Source organism: Equus quagga, chromosome 12 (genome assembly GCF_021613505.1).
Source record: "Equus quagga isolate Etosha38 chromosome 12, UCLA_HA_Equagga_1.0, whole genome shotgun sequence".
Lineage (NCBI taxonomy): Eukaryota > Metazoa > Chordata > Mammalia > Perissodactyla > Equidae > Equus > Equus quagga.
In genome coordinates this window covers 103,657,888-103,673,724 of record NC_060278.1, presented here as the reverse complement: position 1 = coordinate 103,673,724, position 15,837 = coordinate 103,657,888, and the positions used below count along the sequence as shown (strand labels likewise).

The 15,837-nt window shown below is 40.5% G+C and overlaps 1 protein-coding gene across 1 annotated transcript in view; it reads right to left on the bottom strand.

The window, feature by feature from the left end:
• The window catches only part of DOK5 (docking protein 5), a 151,780-nt gene extending 136,325 nt beyond the window's left edge, over positions 1–15,455 (bottom strand). Inside the window, exon 1 of the mRNA XM_046679457.1 lies at positions 15,129–15,455. Within this exon, the coding sequence (XP_046535413.1) occupies positions 15,129–15,194 (66 nt within the window). The 5' untranslated portion in view covers positions 15,195–15,455. The remainder of the gene's footprint in view (positions 1–15,128) is intronic.
• Between the last annotated feature and the right edge of the window lie 382 nt (positions 15,456–15,837).

Below are 15,837 nucleotides of genomic sequence, written 5' to 3'. Positions count from 1 at the left end.
CATCTTCAAAATGTTCATCTATCTCTGAAAAATAAGCTTCAACGTTAAACACCAGTCAAATGTCCAATCTCCTTCATGCACACTTTACCCTATATCCATCTCTCTTAAATAGATTTAACTTTAGAAATATATTTCTGGATGATAAAGAACTTTTCCAGTCTCATGTGTAAAACTGTCAATCTCATTAAAAGGTAGACCAGCAGGCTGGGGAAATGTACTTCTTTCTAAATCTTTAATCAATCTCAAAACATCTGCCAGCCAGCATATCTTCTGTAATTCCATTTATTTTACAAATGTGGCCCAGAAATTCACAATCACCCAACGAAATTGACAGTTATGAAAAAGAATCAAATTGTCTCCTCTGAGTGAGTGGGCTACTTGGTGGCCAAATGCCCTGTTCAGGACTAAAGTGGAATCGAATCCATAGACAAAAGCATTTTCCTTCCCTCTGGCTACAACAAGCATATCCAGAATTCCCCCTGCATGACGGTGTAAACAGGGACTCAGGAAAAAGCACTGCAATTAGGCCTTTCAAGCAAGAAAAGATAAAGTAATATGGGTATAAATTTGGTTTATTTGGAGCCTCTTCCTCCCAGAGTGAAACATGGTTGATACTAATAATTTCCTGAGTCCGGGTTAGGACAGGCAGAAACAAATGCTCCCGAGCGGTCTCGGTGGCAGGACACCTGGTACGGCGTCTTTGAAGGAAAATTGGCTCTATTTATCAAAATTGTAAATGGACACAACTTTGCAAGAACAATTTCCTTTTTAGGATTTATCTTAGAAATATAATATCATGTGTGCGTGAAGGGTATGCACAAGGACGTTCACTGCTTCATTGTTTAAACAGCAAAAATTAGAAATTGCCTTCAAATGTCCATTTTTAACATGAACTCATTAAAGAAATTGTGGAACAACCAAATAAATGAACTCTGAGCATGCATAAAATTTTTTGAAAACGATTCCAACATAAGTTAAAAAAATGGTACAGGGTATATAACAATATTAAATAATATGAACCCATGTGTGCAAAACAAATTATACATACACAGACAAACACATGCATTTTTCTGCAGGCCTATGCATAAACATCTCCACACAAATATACAAGAGTCTGCCTAGAATGGCTATGCCTGAGAAGTGAAAAAAGTTTGGGGTGGGACGGAAATTTCCTCTTCATTCTATCCTTTCTTGCATTGTTTTATTTCTTTACCGTGTAGTAAATTTGGCGTGCTCTGCTTTGGCGGCCCACGTTCAGTGTGTAGGCACGGACCTACACCACTTTTCTGTCAGTGGCCATGCTGTGGTGGCAGCTCACATATAAAAAGAGGAAGATTAGCAACAGATGCTAGCTCAGGGCAAATCTTCCTCAGCAAAAAAAAAGATATATATAAAATCCATCTTTTGTTATAGGTAGAGTGGGTCTTTTTTTTTTTTTTTTTTTTTTCCAGAAATTCAACTCCAGCTTTTGAAACCCCAAGTAAATAATAACTTTTAAAAGTTATCTGTTCTTGTTTTTTGGTCTGACACAAGTCCTAGCAGCACAGTGTGGAAGTTTTCTCTGCTATTTTCCACTCAGGAGGCCAATGGTGGGGCGCTGGGGAGACCAACTTGGGACTGAATAGACTGTTCTGTGTGCTTGGGCATGCTCTTCACACCCACAATGGCACCTCTGGCTCAGAGGTGGACACGTGGTGAGAGAGGGAGGTCAGACATTTCTGTCTCCATCTTGCTACAATGGAAGCTGAGGTGTGAGAAGCTCAGTGACAAGCTCTGGTCACAGCAGATGGCCAGCAGCAGGACGGGGCAAAAATCAGGCCCTTCTAATTCCACGCAGGTTTCTCTCCTCCACATGTTTGGCCAAAGTCTATAGTTGGGATATTGCAAAAGGACTATAAACAAAAATACACAGTAGAATTCCATGTCTTGGGATTTATGAATATGTGTTCACATTATACGCTAGGGTTACTGTCTATTTCATAAGTTAATATGAAAAATGTTTTCTCAGGGTTTCATTCATTTACTTAAATGTTTTTTGAGTACCTACTATGTGCCAAGAAACTATTCTAGCTGCTGAGAATTCAGCCATTAACAAAACAGAAAAAGAGCTTACCCAAGTGACGCTCAGAGTCAAGTAGAAAAAATGAGCATTAAAGAAATGAATCATTTTAAAAATCACCACAGTTGTCAGGAATGATTCCGAATGAAACAAAAAGGGGATGAGATGGAGAATACTCGAGGGAGGCCACCTGCAAATGGATGGTCAACAGCTCTCTGGGGAGGTGACTTTTGAGCTGATAACTGAAAAGCCAGCCTTGGAAGAGCATTACAGATAAATGGAGGCATCGCGTGCAAAGGATGTGAATGAAAAAAGAGCTTGTGGTGTGAAGAAGGGAAAGGAGCTGGAGTGGCTGGAACTTAGACAAGAAAAGAGAGGCTCAAGACACTGAATTAAGCAAGGCCTTGTGGTTCTTAACATCTAGGAACAAATTCAGAAGTTGTATCTAGCTGTCAATATGAAGATTCATATCACAGGGCTGGCCTGGTAGTGTAGTGGTTAAGTTCGTGTGCTCCGCTTTGGCGGACCGGGGTTCACAGGTTCGAATCCTGGGCACAGACCTACACACTGCTCACCAAGCCATGCTGTGGTGGTGTCTCACATACACAATAGAGGAAGATTGGCACAGACATTAGCTCCGTGACAATCTTCCTCAAGCAAAATAAGGGAGATTGGCAACAGATGTAAGCTCAGGGCCAATCTTCCTCACCAAAAAAAAGATTTATATCATCCCTCTCCTCCCAGCTAGACCCACCTGAAGCATCTTACAAGACTGACCAATCTAATAAAAATATTGGTTGGGCTACATTAGTCCACATGTATTCATTGATTCAACAAACATATCTTTTTGCCTAAAATATGTTGATTAAATTTTCAATTTTATTTTTAGAATAAAAGTAACAAATGTAGTCACAGTTAACATATGATTTATCACATCTTCTAGGTCAAAGACTTCTAATGTAGCATTTCCCAGGAAGGTGCTTTTTTAAGAAAGCAAATAACCCTTTATGTGTTTCTAAGCCCTTACTTAGCAATTGCTTTTTAAGTTGATTAAATATCACGCAGAAGAAAAAAGACTACCAAACTGAAACGATTCTAACCATAAAATTGCCAAGAATTCGGTCTCAGGCTTGAGAAAATCTATATACAAATGGGCCCATTTTTCACATTAGATTAGGAAAACCTTGAACAAGCTCTCAAAGCACACTACAATAAGATGAGAGGAAACGGGCGCTCTCAGAGTGCTAGGAACATCCTAGTAGGCACTGTTGACAAAATTTTCCACATGAATACGCTTGGACAATGAGTCCCACTTCTGGGAATTCATTCACCAATGTGCTCACTGCTGGGTGGGATGAGGAGTGACCTGTGGCACTGTTTGCAACAGAAAAAAAAAAGGAATTACTCAAACGGTCCACAAGAGAGATGCAGCTCGGATTCAGATTCAGGCTCTGCTATGCACCAGCTGTGTGACCTGAACAAAAACTTAACATCTCAGGAGCTCAGTCTTGTGATCTGTAAAATGGACATAAAAACACCTACTTTTGCCCATATTTAATGATAAATAAAAGAAAGGAAGGAAAGAAGGAAGAATGAAAAAATAAGCAAATAAATATATAAGATATATCCATATACTGAAATCCTATCCAATTATTGAAGAGCATGATATATTGCTAAATAAGAAACCATAGTGCAGAAGAGTGTGTTAATTATATATTACACACACGTGCACACAGAGACACAAAGCTATTTATACATAGACTATTCTAGAAGAAACTATTCACAGTGGTTGCTTCCGGGGAAGGGAATTAGATGATTCCTGGGGAACAAGTATGAAAGGAAATCTTACTGTTCAATGGATAAATTTTGTACGTTTACATCATATTACCTATTCCAAATAAAATAAAATAAAATTTAATTTTAAGGAGGTCAATTCAATCCTCCAGCATTAATTGCTGTGCTCTCTGATACTGAATTTGCAGATTACATCCAACAGTAATTATGAGAAATTCTACAATATTCTACCACTCAAGAATAGAATACACAACAAAATAAGGTGGGATAGATACACAATTTTCTATTTGTCTTCTTACATCTGAATATCTCATCCTATTATTCTGACCTGAAGTAAAATTCTTCATTCATTCAATCAGCAAATATTAAGCATTAACTATGGGCTAAGAGCTGAGGATACAGCAGTGAACAAGAGAGCCAAAGTCTTTGGTCTCATAGAATTTATATCCTAGTGGGAGAAAACATAACCTATAAAAAAAATTAAGAAGAAAATATCGGCACGAAAATAAAAAAATTAACCTTTAAAAAATCCTATGCATACTCTTAAATTAGGGCCATGTTCTAGAGGGATCTGAGGAGAAGACTTCAGATGCAGTGTTCAGCGCAGGTCGCTCTGAGGCGGAAATACAAAGCCAAAATCTAGATGCCAAGAGAGTCAGCCAGGAGAAAATCAGAGAGACGCCCAGCCATTAGTGGAGAAGACAGATTCATATAGACTAAGACCTCTCCAGGGAAACTGCCCCTGCCCCAGAAAGGTTCCTTTCAAATCTCACTTCACACCACATTTTATATCTGAATCAACGATGTTGAAAACTAGACGCCTTTCATAACATCTAGATTTTGGGCCACGATTGGTGGAATCCAACCCAGGCTCAAAAAATGGTTCTTTTGCAAATTAGCCAAACTATCTGCATATAGGTAGATGGAAATACGGAAACCTGAAGAAATTTTTCAAACGAAGAGTCAATTTTGTTAGAGTATTCAAAGAGGTATGATTTCTTAAAGATTTTTTAAATTTAAAAAAATGTGTAGTGTTAACATAATAAAACACATTTTAAGACTTTGATTGCTTTCCTAAACAGTGAAACTTGTATTAAGTAAAAGCTTTGAAACCAAACTAGTGTTTTAATTTCATTTGAGGTAGTCCATTCATAAAACAGGCTAATTTCTCTTTCCATTAACTACTGAAGTATTTATTGTATATACAAATGGAGGGAAGACAAGATAAAGGCTTGGGTAAATTCGAGTTAAGTTTGTGGGGTTTTTTGGTTAAGAAGTGAAATATATATTTACAGAGATATCAGATGCAAGTTTCTTAAGAGGATGGTATTGAGTAGATGGGATATTTTTTCTTAGGACCCAATTTTTAAGATATTTGTATAAAATTAAGCCATATGGCAGCTATAAGTAAAGAAATTTTTACAAAACCTACTTAAAAAGATAAGTACAATGGTCCTGAGTTCCCAAACTTCAGTCATGCATAGGCCGCCACATGGATGTGCGCTGTATCTGAGTTCCACCTCTTACCTCTATAGTTTTTGCCACTTGTCGGTAATACTTGCACTATCAGTTAATTATCTATTAAATCACTTCACTTTTTAAATTAAATAAACTTATTTAAAGAGAAAGCTACATTTCTTATCTTAAATGGAAAACCAGTATCACCTGAAGGTAACTGTAAAATTTAATACAACATGTAGTTAACAAACACAATAAAATACAATATCGTCACATGAAGACTGTACCACGTTCAGGTCTCTCTCTATTAAAAGGCTGACTTAGCCAACAGTTCTTGAGTTAAGTTGAACAAGAAGCAGCATTTTTTCTCAATTTATGATTCAACGTTGTTTACTGCCCTAAAATGGTCTCTTGAGATATACAACTCTCACATTTGGGCAACACTACTAGCGTTAATAGGCAAAAATATTATGGTCAGTCTTTTAACCAAAAGTCTGCCGTCATGGCTAATATAGCCAACTGTACATTTTCTAAGATAGTGTTTCATTAGTGGCCCCTAAACAAGCCCAATGTTATAAAACTTTATCGCTGAAGTTAACAGCTAGAGGAAAGTGAAACGCTCCCTGTTTTTCATTGCTAAGCCATGACACGTCTGCTGAGATAGGAGTGAATGCATCTCTATTAGTTTACGGTTCTTACAGACAACGAACAACAAATATTGTCTCAATCTCTTAACAATAAAAAATAAAAATCAACATCATAACCATTCATTAAGTTCCTACTATGAGTCAGGCAAAAGATTAAGGGTTTGACATACTTATCTTTTATGAGAAGTGCATTATCTTCGTTTTTTATATGAGGAAGCTACATGTCAGAAAGAGTAAGCAATTTTCCCAAGGCCATTGAGTCACTAAGCGGCCAAGTTGAGATATGAGTCTCAAATTTATGCTATTTCCACCATAGAAAAAATAATGCATCAATTCAATCATTAAAAAGAGAAAGAGGGGCAGGCCCAGCGGCATAGTGGCTAAGTTTGCATGCTCCACTTTCGCGGCCCCAGGCGCAGGTTTGAATCCTGGGCATGGACCTAAGCACAGCTTGTCAAGCCATGCTGTGGTGGGCATCCCACATAAAACATAGAAGAAGATGGGCACGGATATTAGCTCAGGGGAAGCAAGGAAAGAAGGAAAGAAAGCAAGAAAAAGTGTCCCAGCAAGATGTGCAGTAGTTATAGACAGGATTATTCTAAAATTCATATCGAAAAGCAAAGGAACTAGAATTGCTAAAACAATTTTGAAAAAGAAGAATAAAGTGGGAGGAATCAGTCTACCCTATTTCATGACGTACTGTACACCTACGCCTAGAGACATATATAAACCCATGGCTGCACAGATACAGGTATATAAACAATAGAACAGAATAGAGGACCCAGGAATAGATACACATGAATATGCTTAACGGAGAAAAGACAGTCTTTTCAACAAACGGTGCTGAAGCAATTAGATATCTATAGGCAAAAAATGAACCAAGCCCTAAAATGCACACCTTATACAAAAATTAACTCAAAATGGATCACGAACTTAAATGCAAAAGGTGAAACTATAAAACATTTAGAAAAAACAAAGGAAAAACTATTTGGGATCTTGGGCCAAGCAAAGCGTTAGTATCAAAACCATACAAAAAGGAAAAACTTGTTGAATTGGACTTCATCAAAATTAAAAACTTCTGCTCTGTGAAAGACCTTGTTAAGAGGATGAAAAAGATAAACTACATGCTGAGAGAAAATATTTGCAAACCACGTCTGAAGAGGATTAATATCTAGAATACATAAAGAACTCTCAAAACTCAACAGTTAAAAAGCAAACAATCCATTTAGAAAATGGTCAAAAGACAGAAACAAGCATTTTACCCAAATGTACGTAAGGATGGCAAATAAGCACAAGAAAAGATGTTCAACATCTCTCCCTATTAGGGAAATGAAATTAAAACCACAGTGAGGGGCCAGCCCCATGGCCGAGTGGTTAAGTTCACGCTCTCCGCTTCCGTGGCCCAGGGTTTTGCCAGTTCAGATCCTGGGCACAGACCTAGCAGTGCTCATCGGGCCATACTGAGGCGGTGTCCCACAGAGCAGAGCCAGAAGGACCTACAATTAGACTATACAACTATGTACTGGTGGGACTATGGGGTGACGAAGAAACAAAAAAAGAAAAACAAGCAAACAAAAAGATTGGCAACAGATGTTAGCTCAGGTGCCAACCTTAAAAAAAAACAACCAGAATGAGATGTCAATACACACACATCAGAATGACTAACATAAAAACTAGTGACAACACCAAAACTAGTGACGACATCAAAGGCTGGCAAGGATGCGGAGAAACTGGATCACTCATACATTGCTGATGTGAATGTAAAGTGGCACAACCACTGTGAAAAAGTTTGGCAGTTTCTTAAAACACTAAACACGCAACTAGCATACAACCCAGCAATTGCACTCCTGGGCATTCAGGTAGAGGTATGAACACTTACGTCCATGCAAAAACATGAACACAAACGTGTATATCAGCTTTATCACAACAGCCCCAAACTGGAAACAACTCAGATGCCCTTCAATAAGTGAATGGCTAAACAAACTACGGTACGTCCATACTATGGAATACTGCTCAGCAATAAAAAGGAATGAACCATTGAAATCTATGACAATCTGGATGAATTTCCAGAGAATTATGCTGAATCAAAAAAAACCAATCCCAAAAGGTTACATACTATATGGTTCCATTTATATAACATTCTTGAAATGATAAAATTATAGAAATGGAAAACAGATGAGTGGTTGTCAGGGCTTTAGCAGGAGGGGCAGCTATAAAAGGTCAACACAAAGGACCCTTGCGGTGAGGGAATGTTCTGTATCTCGACTGTACCGATGTCAATATCCTGGTTGTGATACTGGACGATAGATCTGAAAGATGCTACCATTGGAAGAAACTGGGTAAAGGCCACGGGATAGCTCTTGGCATTATTCTTACAACTACATGCGCATCTACAATTACCAAAAAATAAAAAAAATTAATTTAAAAAATGAGACCACGGTTCTGAATCTTTTCGAAGTTGCAGAGGGTGAGGGTGAGAGAGCCTGGGGCAGGGAGGTCCAGATCTCTGCCAGAATCTGATGAAAGCTATGAAGCATCACCTGAGAAAAATCACCAGCATCCTATCCCTGGAGCCCAGTTAATGATTCCACTGGAGAACATAATCCACACGGCTAACACTGATGTTCTCTGGGATCTAGGGCACACACAGAGGCTTAGGACACTACAAAATAAAGACAACCCCGCAACTGTTCGGCAAAAATCAGCTTCCAAATACTTCCCCAAAATTTAGCCATCTGCATTCAAGAAAGAAGCTATTTTAATTTCAACATTCACATACATCTGTAGCATTTCTAAACTCACAATTTTATTTTGAATTTCACAGAAACAGAGAGTTGTAGGAGGGAAGCATATTAATCTCTTCCTGGTTTACAATCTCCAAAGGTTTTATTTCCACCGGACTGGAGTCAAATTCCTAGAGTAAGAAGAAAATCAAATTTGCCCTTCCTCGTTTCACAAAAACGGACCAGGGAGAGACCTGCAGATCCCTTTTCACTTCAATATTTGACCTGTTACTCAGACTAATTCACCCTCAACTATAGTAATACACAGAATGTTAAAAATACTATAAATAGAGTAACATATAGTGCTGTATAGTAATATGTACAATATATTAATCTGTATTAATCCTAATACAAGTCCAAAATAGACTGTCAATTTCTTGAGGATGCTGACTATACTTGTCTTATTTAAGGTGGCTTACCTGGAGCTTAACACTAGTAGGCTCTCATCTCAATAAATATTGGATGAGTAATAAAATAAATAAAAAGCAAATAAATCCCAAACGAAAACTAAATTCTTAAAATACCAAAGAGAAGCATTCCCCACAAAATTGACAGGGCTGTTTGAAAAATAAGTATTTCTGGTCATCTAATGAATATGATAAAAAAAAATACATTGGCAGATGTGGGAAAAATCATCACATCAGTAATTTGGTTTAATGTCTACACACAAAGCACTAAATAGGCCATTCTATGCTTAAATCAGTTTGGGGAACGATGATTAAAGGCTGACTTTACGCATTTATTAATCATATCCTTCGCACAGACCACCAGATGAAGACGATGAAAATACCAGCTAGAAAGCACTTCTGAGATGGAAACCGGTAAAGATAGTTCAGACGGGGCCAAAATACTCCGGAGTCTTGACTTCGGCATGCGCATTCAGTCTATCCGACAGTAAATTTCACCGCAGGCAAAGTTATCCCCAAAGCTTCTTTCTCTTGGAGAAGAAAAACGGCACTTCATTCAGGACTTCCTGAATGTCTGCGTGGGTGGGGTGCATGCATGTGTACATATACTTATGTTCTGATGGTTTATGACAAATTTATTCTATTTCTATGATTTTGACATTATGAACATAAATTTGTCATGGTACCATAAAAAATGCACAGATCTTGGTCATCTATAAATCCTAAACCCACAGATGAAACACAGAAGCCTCTTTGGTATACTGGGTCAGGTGAAACAGAGAAACAAAAAAGTGAGGAAAGGTTTCTGCCCAAAATCTGGCCAGGAACGAACCAATTTTTCAAATCCATTCTCTGTCACCAAAGAAAAAGACCCTCAAATTAACAGAAATACCTCCTTCTCTGATGAGCTCATTCAAACCAAAGTTACAAAGAGAGGATCTTTCTGTCCTTGATATCTTTGTCATTTGTCTAAGGATCATGAAAACTCCTAGAAAGGCAAATACCCCTAGATACCTAGCATCAGTGCTGAGCAACATCTGTGCCTGTACATTAATTATTTCGGTGATATTAAGTTCACTTTCCAGCTAAACAGCAGTTCTCTGAGGATGAGAGCTATTTCAGTAGAAACAGTAAGAATACTAACCATCTAGTCGCCATGGTCCTCTAACAGCACTAGTGCCAGAAGTGAGAACAGTAATAAACATTAATTGGGTTTCCACTGAGCCAAGCATTGTGTTCAACCCTTTACGAGGACCGTCTAGTAGGTAGGTATTGTGAGTCTGTTTTTACAGAAGAGTGAGGCTTATAAATGTTAAATAAATCACCGAAAGTCACATAACCGGTCGCTGAATTGGGATTTTCACACAGTCTCATCTCGGAGCCCATGCTCTTAAACCAGTATACAGTGATGGATTCATTCATTCATTCGTTCATTTAATAAATCTTCATCAAGTGCCTGCTTAGTGCTGAGTACTGTTCTGAGCACTGGGGTTCAACTATAATGAAAAGATAGAGAAGTCCCAGCCCTTGTGGGGATACGGGCAACAGACAAGTAAAAGATACAGATCAACTGTGAGGAGTGTTAAGTCTAGAGAGAAACAAGGGAAGGGATGGGGAGGGGGGGGAGGAAGAAGTAAAATGGAGTATTGGAACACCTCAGTGAGAAGGTAGCATTTGAGGAAAGCCTGAAGGATATGAGAGAGCCAGCCAGGAACAGATACATGAGGGAACAGCATTCCAAGCAGACAGAACAGCGAGAGAAAAGGTTAGCCCAGTCAACTCATTGTAAGGCTTTTTACTCTGAATTGCATTGAAAGGCCTTGGTGGTTGAAGCAGCCAGGAAGACAAATTAGGAGCTTATTACAGCATTGCAGGGAGGAGATGATGGGGCTTGGACCAGGGTAGTGGTGGTGGAGAGTGTGAGAGAGAGTCATTTCCTAGATATATTTCAAAGATAGAGCCCACAAGATTTCCCAGTGGACTGGTGGTGGGAGTGAGAAAAAGACAAGGAGAGAGAAATGAGACTGAGGTTCCCTGGTGTGTTGCTTGTTTGATTGGTTTTTATCAGGGTAACTAAAATGCTGGGACCTCCAGCGGCTGAGATGCAGACTCCAGGAGCAGCAGGTTTGGATGAAACAACCAAGGGTTTGGATGCATTAAGTTTGAGACTGTTAGACATCCAGGTGGAGATGTGGGCTAGACTGAAGAGGCCCTCGGTAGACAAGAGCACAGAGACGTTACTCAAAGGCGAATAATCAAGGGATTTCGTGTAGATAAAGAGAAAAGGTCTGAGTTTAAACTCTGAGGCTTGCATCATGGCCAAGCCATAGCAATTATTGATTGGGACATTCTCACCATTGCAAAGGAAGAAACCAAGTGAGGATAGTTACATGATGCCATCTAAGCCACACAGTCAGGTTAACGATGTGCAAATCGCCCGATTCACCATTCATCTAAGAATAAGTTTTTAGAGCCTTTTGTGGATTAGCCAGTTAATTGTAGACAGCTGTTCCCCTTTCCACCCCCCCACCCTAGCCCCCGCACAGCGCCTCAAATGGTAACATCGACATTCCTGAACAAATATTGTACCCAGAGCACAGCTTGAGACCTCCATGTACCAATGGAGATTAAGCTGGAGAAGGAACATGTGAAGATACTGAGATTTTTGAGTTAAATGAGTTGAATTTCATGAAGCTTCTTGATGTTCAAAAAAAATAAGTCAATACCTATTTGATTGTTTAATGACTTAAACTGCTTAGGATCTCAACTAAATGTGACCACTCATCCACCACCCATTTGAACCAGGATGGTCTTAGACTGTTTCCTGCCCCATTGAAAAATCACTTAAATACTCGTAAAAGCTTCAACCAATGAAAACACCTACAGCTGCATAAACATTTCCGTCTTTGGACACTTCTAGATATAAAGATAAGGAAATCAATAATCCCTTTATCCTTCTACCAATCTTAATTCATTTGATCACACTAAAGAAATAATACAGTCAGAATCAATACTGTATGCGTTCATTGCATTTTCACAGGTGTTATCATATTTAATGCTCCCAACATCATTAAATAGTGTTCATTGTACAGATTAGAAAACTGAGTCCAAGAATGATCAAGGGTCATGGAGCTAATGAGTAACAGAAGTAGAATTTGTTTTCTTCTCTCTTTCCAAAACTCAGGGAGCGTTCCTAGGCACAACAGCTGCTTTCCATGAAATGCTGTTTTCTTGTTTAATTATAAACCCTCCCAAACATGGTTCTAATCCATAGACATTTGTCTGGATTCCATTAATAAAACTATTATGTCATATTCATTCCTAAAGAGGCTTATGAATTGCAAAGTCACACATTCACGCTGTAGTTCAATGCGTTTTTCAGTGTGCACTTACTAAGTGCCCACTCTGTAGCAGATGTAATGTCCTAGCACTCCTGGAGACTGACACACTTTGCATCCTGTTCCAGGCTATATGCAGCCTAGATTAATACCACTAACACTTCTTACTTTGGACACAGGGTCCCTCTGTCATTTCCTGGTAGCATCCTTCACCGTTACTTGCAGCCTCCATTAAAACTTTGGTTCACACTGTTTCTCACAACTATGTAATCAGCCTCCTCAGTTTATATAAATAAATTATATCATAATAACACTTTTTAAAAATTAACTGGTGATAAAACCAATGTTAACAAATAAGACCAGATTTCTTTGATTATATTTTTCTTTTTCTTTTTTTTTGTGAGGAAGATTCGCCCTGAGCTAACATTGGTGCCAATCTTCCTCCACTTTGTATGTGGGATGCCTCCACAGCACGGCCAATGAGTGGAGTAGGTCCACACCCGGGATCCAAACCCACAAATCGGGACCACCAAAGCAGAGCATGGAGAACTTTAGCCACTCAGCAACAGGGCCAGACCCCTCTTTGATTATATTTTTGACCTTTTCTTTTCATGAGCAATAACCATCATTCAATATCCTAAAATCTATCTGAGTGCTAACACACACAAAATGAATAAGTCCTGAGAAAGTCTACTGCTCACCGGCCTTCAAAATACTGTAAAACATAAAATGAATGCAAACTAAACTATCTTTCTTTTCCTTCGGCTTCAAATATCTGTCCATAAACGTTGGCACACAGGACTATGTATCAGTGGTAATAATACAGAAAAATAATCTCAATTACCATAAACTAGAAAGTTACAGCAACTAGTCTTTCAAATAAATCACCATGTGTCACAATTTGGCATAAACTCCGATCCTTATGAATAATTCACATTTTGTGCATTAATAATACATGCCTTCTTCCTATTGGAATGTTCCCTAAAACAGAATGGATGTCTCCTATCAATTTCCTCAAATGACATGATGGAGTAAATCTAAAATTAGAATGGTGCTTTTAATGCTCCCTTTAAAATCGCCACACTTGGCTGGCTCTTGAGATTATCAAAATACAAAGTTCCTATTATTTCTGGTCCTTTGCATGAGAATCACTCAGTTAAGTACCCCAATAGTAACTGCTCCTGCTGGTGAGAATATTTACAAAGCAGAAGGGAAAAATCAAGAAAACTTAGGCAGGGCTGATAGGGATTGGTTAGTTCTGTTATATTTCTCCCCAATTATATATTTATAGATTCACAATAACATGGGACATAATTGCTAAAACATGGTAACCAGGAGGGAAAAAAAGAAAGAAAGCAAAAGACCAAAACAAATCAGGCAAGAGTTTTTAATAACTACAGATCTTTCTATCACCAGGTTTTCCTCCCTAGCTGTGAAATTTTCTTTCAATTTTCAGTAAAATTATCTGACACGTAAAAAAATCTAAAGACCAAATAAAAGAAAGGTGTCAATCACATATATTTGTAGAGAAAGACATTCAACTTATTACTGTAACACTACCCCCAGTGGGGCCATTCCACATCATTACTGTAATTATTATTGTTTCAGATATTACTAAAGTAAGCTTTCCTCCCCCAACACTCTTGCCGAAACACACACAATACACAAAAACAGCAACAACACTTGACACAAGGCAAAGAGAAATGAGATAGTTTGAAATTTAAAAAAAAAAAAAAATCATTCCAGTATCTTCCTCCTCCCTCAAGAATTCCTTTACCATCACTCAAGCCCAAGGAGAAGCAGAATGAGTTCTCCTGACGTCCCATCAATGAAGAGCCAAGGGGAAAAGGGCAGAAGAGAGGGAGTTTTAAGAGAGGGGCGACGCCTGGGCGACCATCCGTCCCCTACAAGTACCCTCAGATTCATTCATTCTTTCAGTATATATTTAGGGAGCATTCGCTGTGTGCCAGGTATTATGTTCCACCCTAAATAATCTCCCAGCGGGTTTCCAGTGTGTATTGCAACAGAACTCCACCAGCCAGGCTAAGGACTCTGGTATCTACCCCAAGCCGGCCTGGCCAGAGGCCAGCCCACGCGGCCTTCGCCAACACCTGGGACGAGGTGGGTCACTGTCCAGCATCCGGAGTGCGAAGAGACCTTTTGCTTGGCGGAAACCTCTTCCTGGAGTCAGAGGGTCACTGACCTTGTTCACACCGAGGGCGTCTGCCCTCTTTCTCAGACAGCCGATCCATCCCCTAGAAAAGTTAAGTTGGCGGGGAGTGGGAAGAGGGGCACCGGGGCCATCCGGCAGGCTCAGCACCCCCGCCCGGGTTTCTCAGCTCTAACTCCCATGGCTACGGAGAAATATTTATTTCCAGTAGACGGGCTCCAGTGGCTACTGAAGCCGAACACGCGGCCACCATCAGAAAGCCAAGTCATCCGAGAGATAAAGATAGATCCATTACATACCTAGACCTGGCCTTCCAGGGGCAGCCCCAGCAGACGTGGATTTCGGCTGAGAAAGCCACAGCGCAATTCCCCAGCGCGCTGCCGGGGAATCTCCTTCCACCCTTCAGGGATGCTGGCTAAGGATAAAGACAATTGAACGGGCGAACAGGAAAAAAAAAAGGATCGATACTTACCCCTAGGCGTCTGCTCCGGATCCTCACGTACCCTTGCTTCACTATGTCATTAAAATTGGAAGCCATCCCGGACAGCCGGTGACCCCCCTCACCCAAGCGCACGCACCCTAAGTGGCTTTGGGGAGGGTTGAGGGCAGGGTCAAGAGAAGACGTGAGGTCGGGAAGGGGGGAGAAAGTTGGAGCGATGAAGCTGCTTCGGCTGCGGCTCAGCGTGGCTTTAGAAGGCGCACATCACTTTCTCTGTCCCCCAAACCCTGAAAGTGGGCGGCCGGCTTGCAGCCACTTTGGGGGAGCGCAGAGAGCGCGGCGCGGCGAGGCGAGGCTGGAGCGCCGGCGTCAGCTGACTCATCAGCCAGCCTGCCAGGAGGAGGAGCGGCGGCTGCTCAGGGATCCAGCCCTGCCTCTTCCCGGGGCCCAAGAGCAGAGGAGGAGGAGGAGGAGGACGGGAGGGCGAGGAGGAGGAGCCGCGCGGGTCCCCGCGCCCGGCTGAGGCCACCCGCAGGCAGACACCCTTGAACGCGCACACACCCCTCCCCTCCCCTCTAGCCCACCTTGGCCGACCCGCATCCCATCCCCCCAGGACCACGCGCGAGCCTCAGCCCGCCCCCGCGCCTAGGCTACAGCCTGCCGTGATAACGCTCCCTCGCTTCTCGCTCCGGTGGCTTATTTTAGGAAGAGGGGAAATTTCACTTTTCCCGGCCGCCGCCTA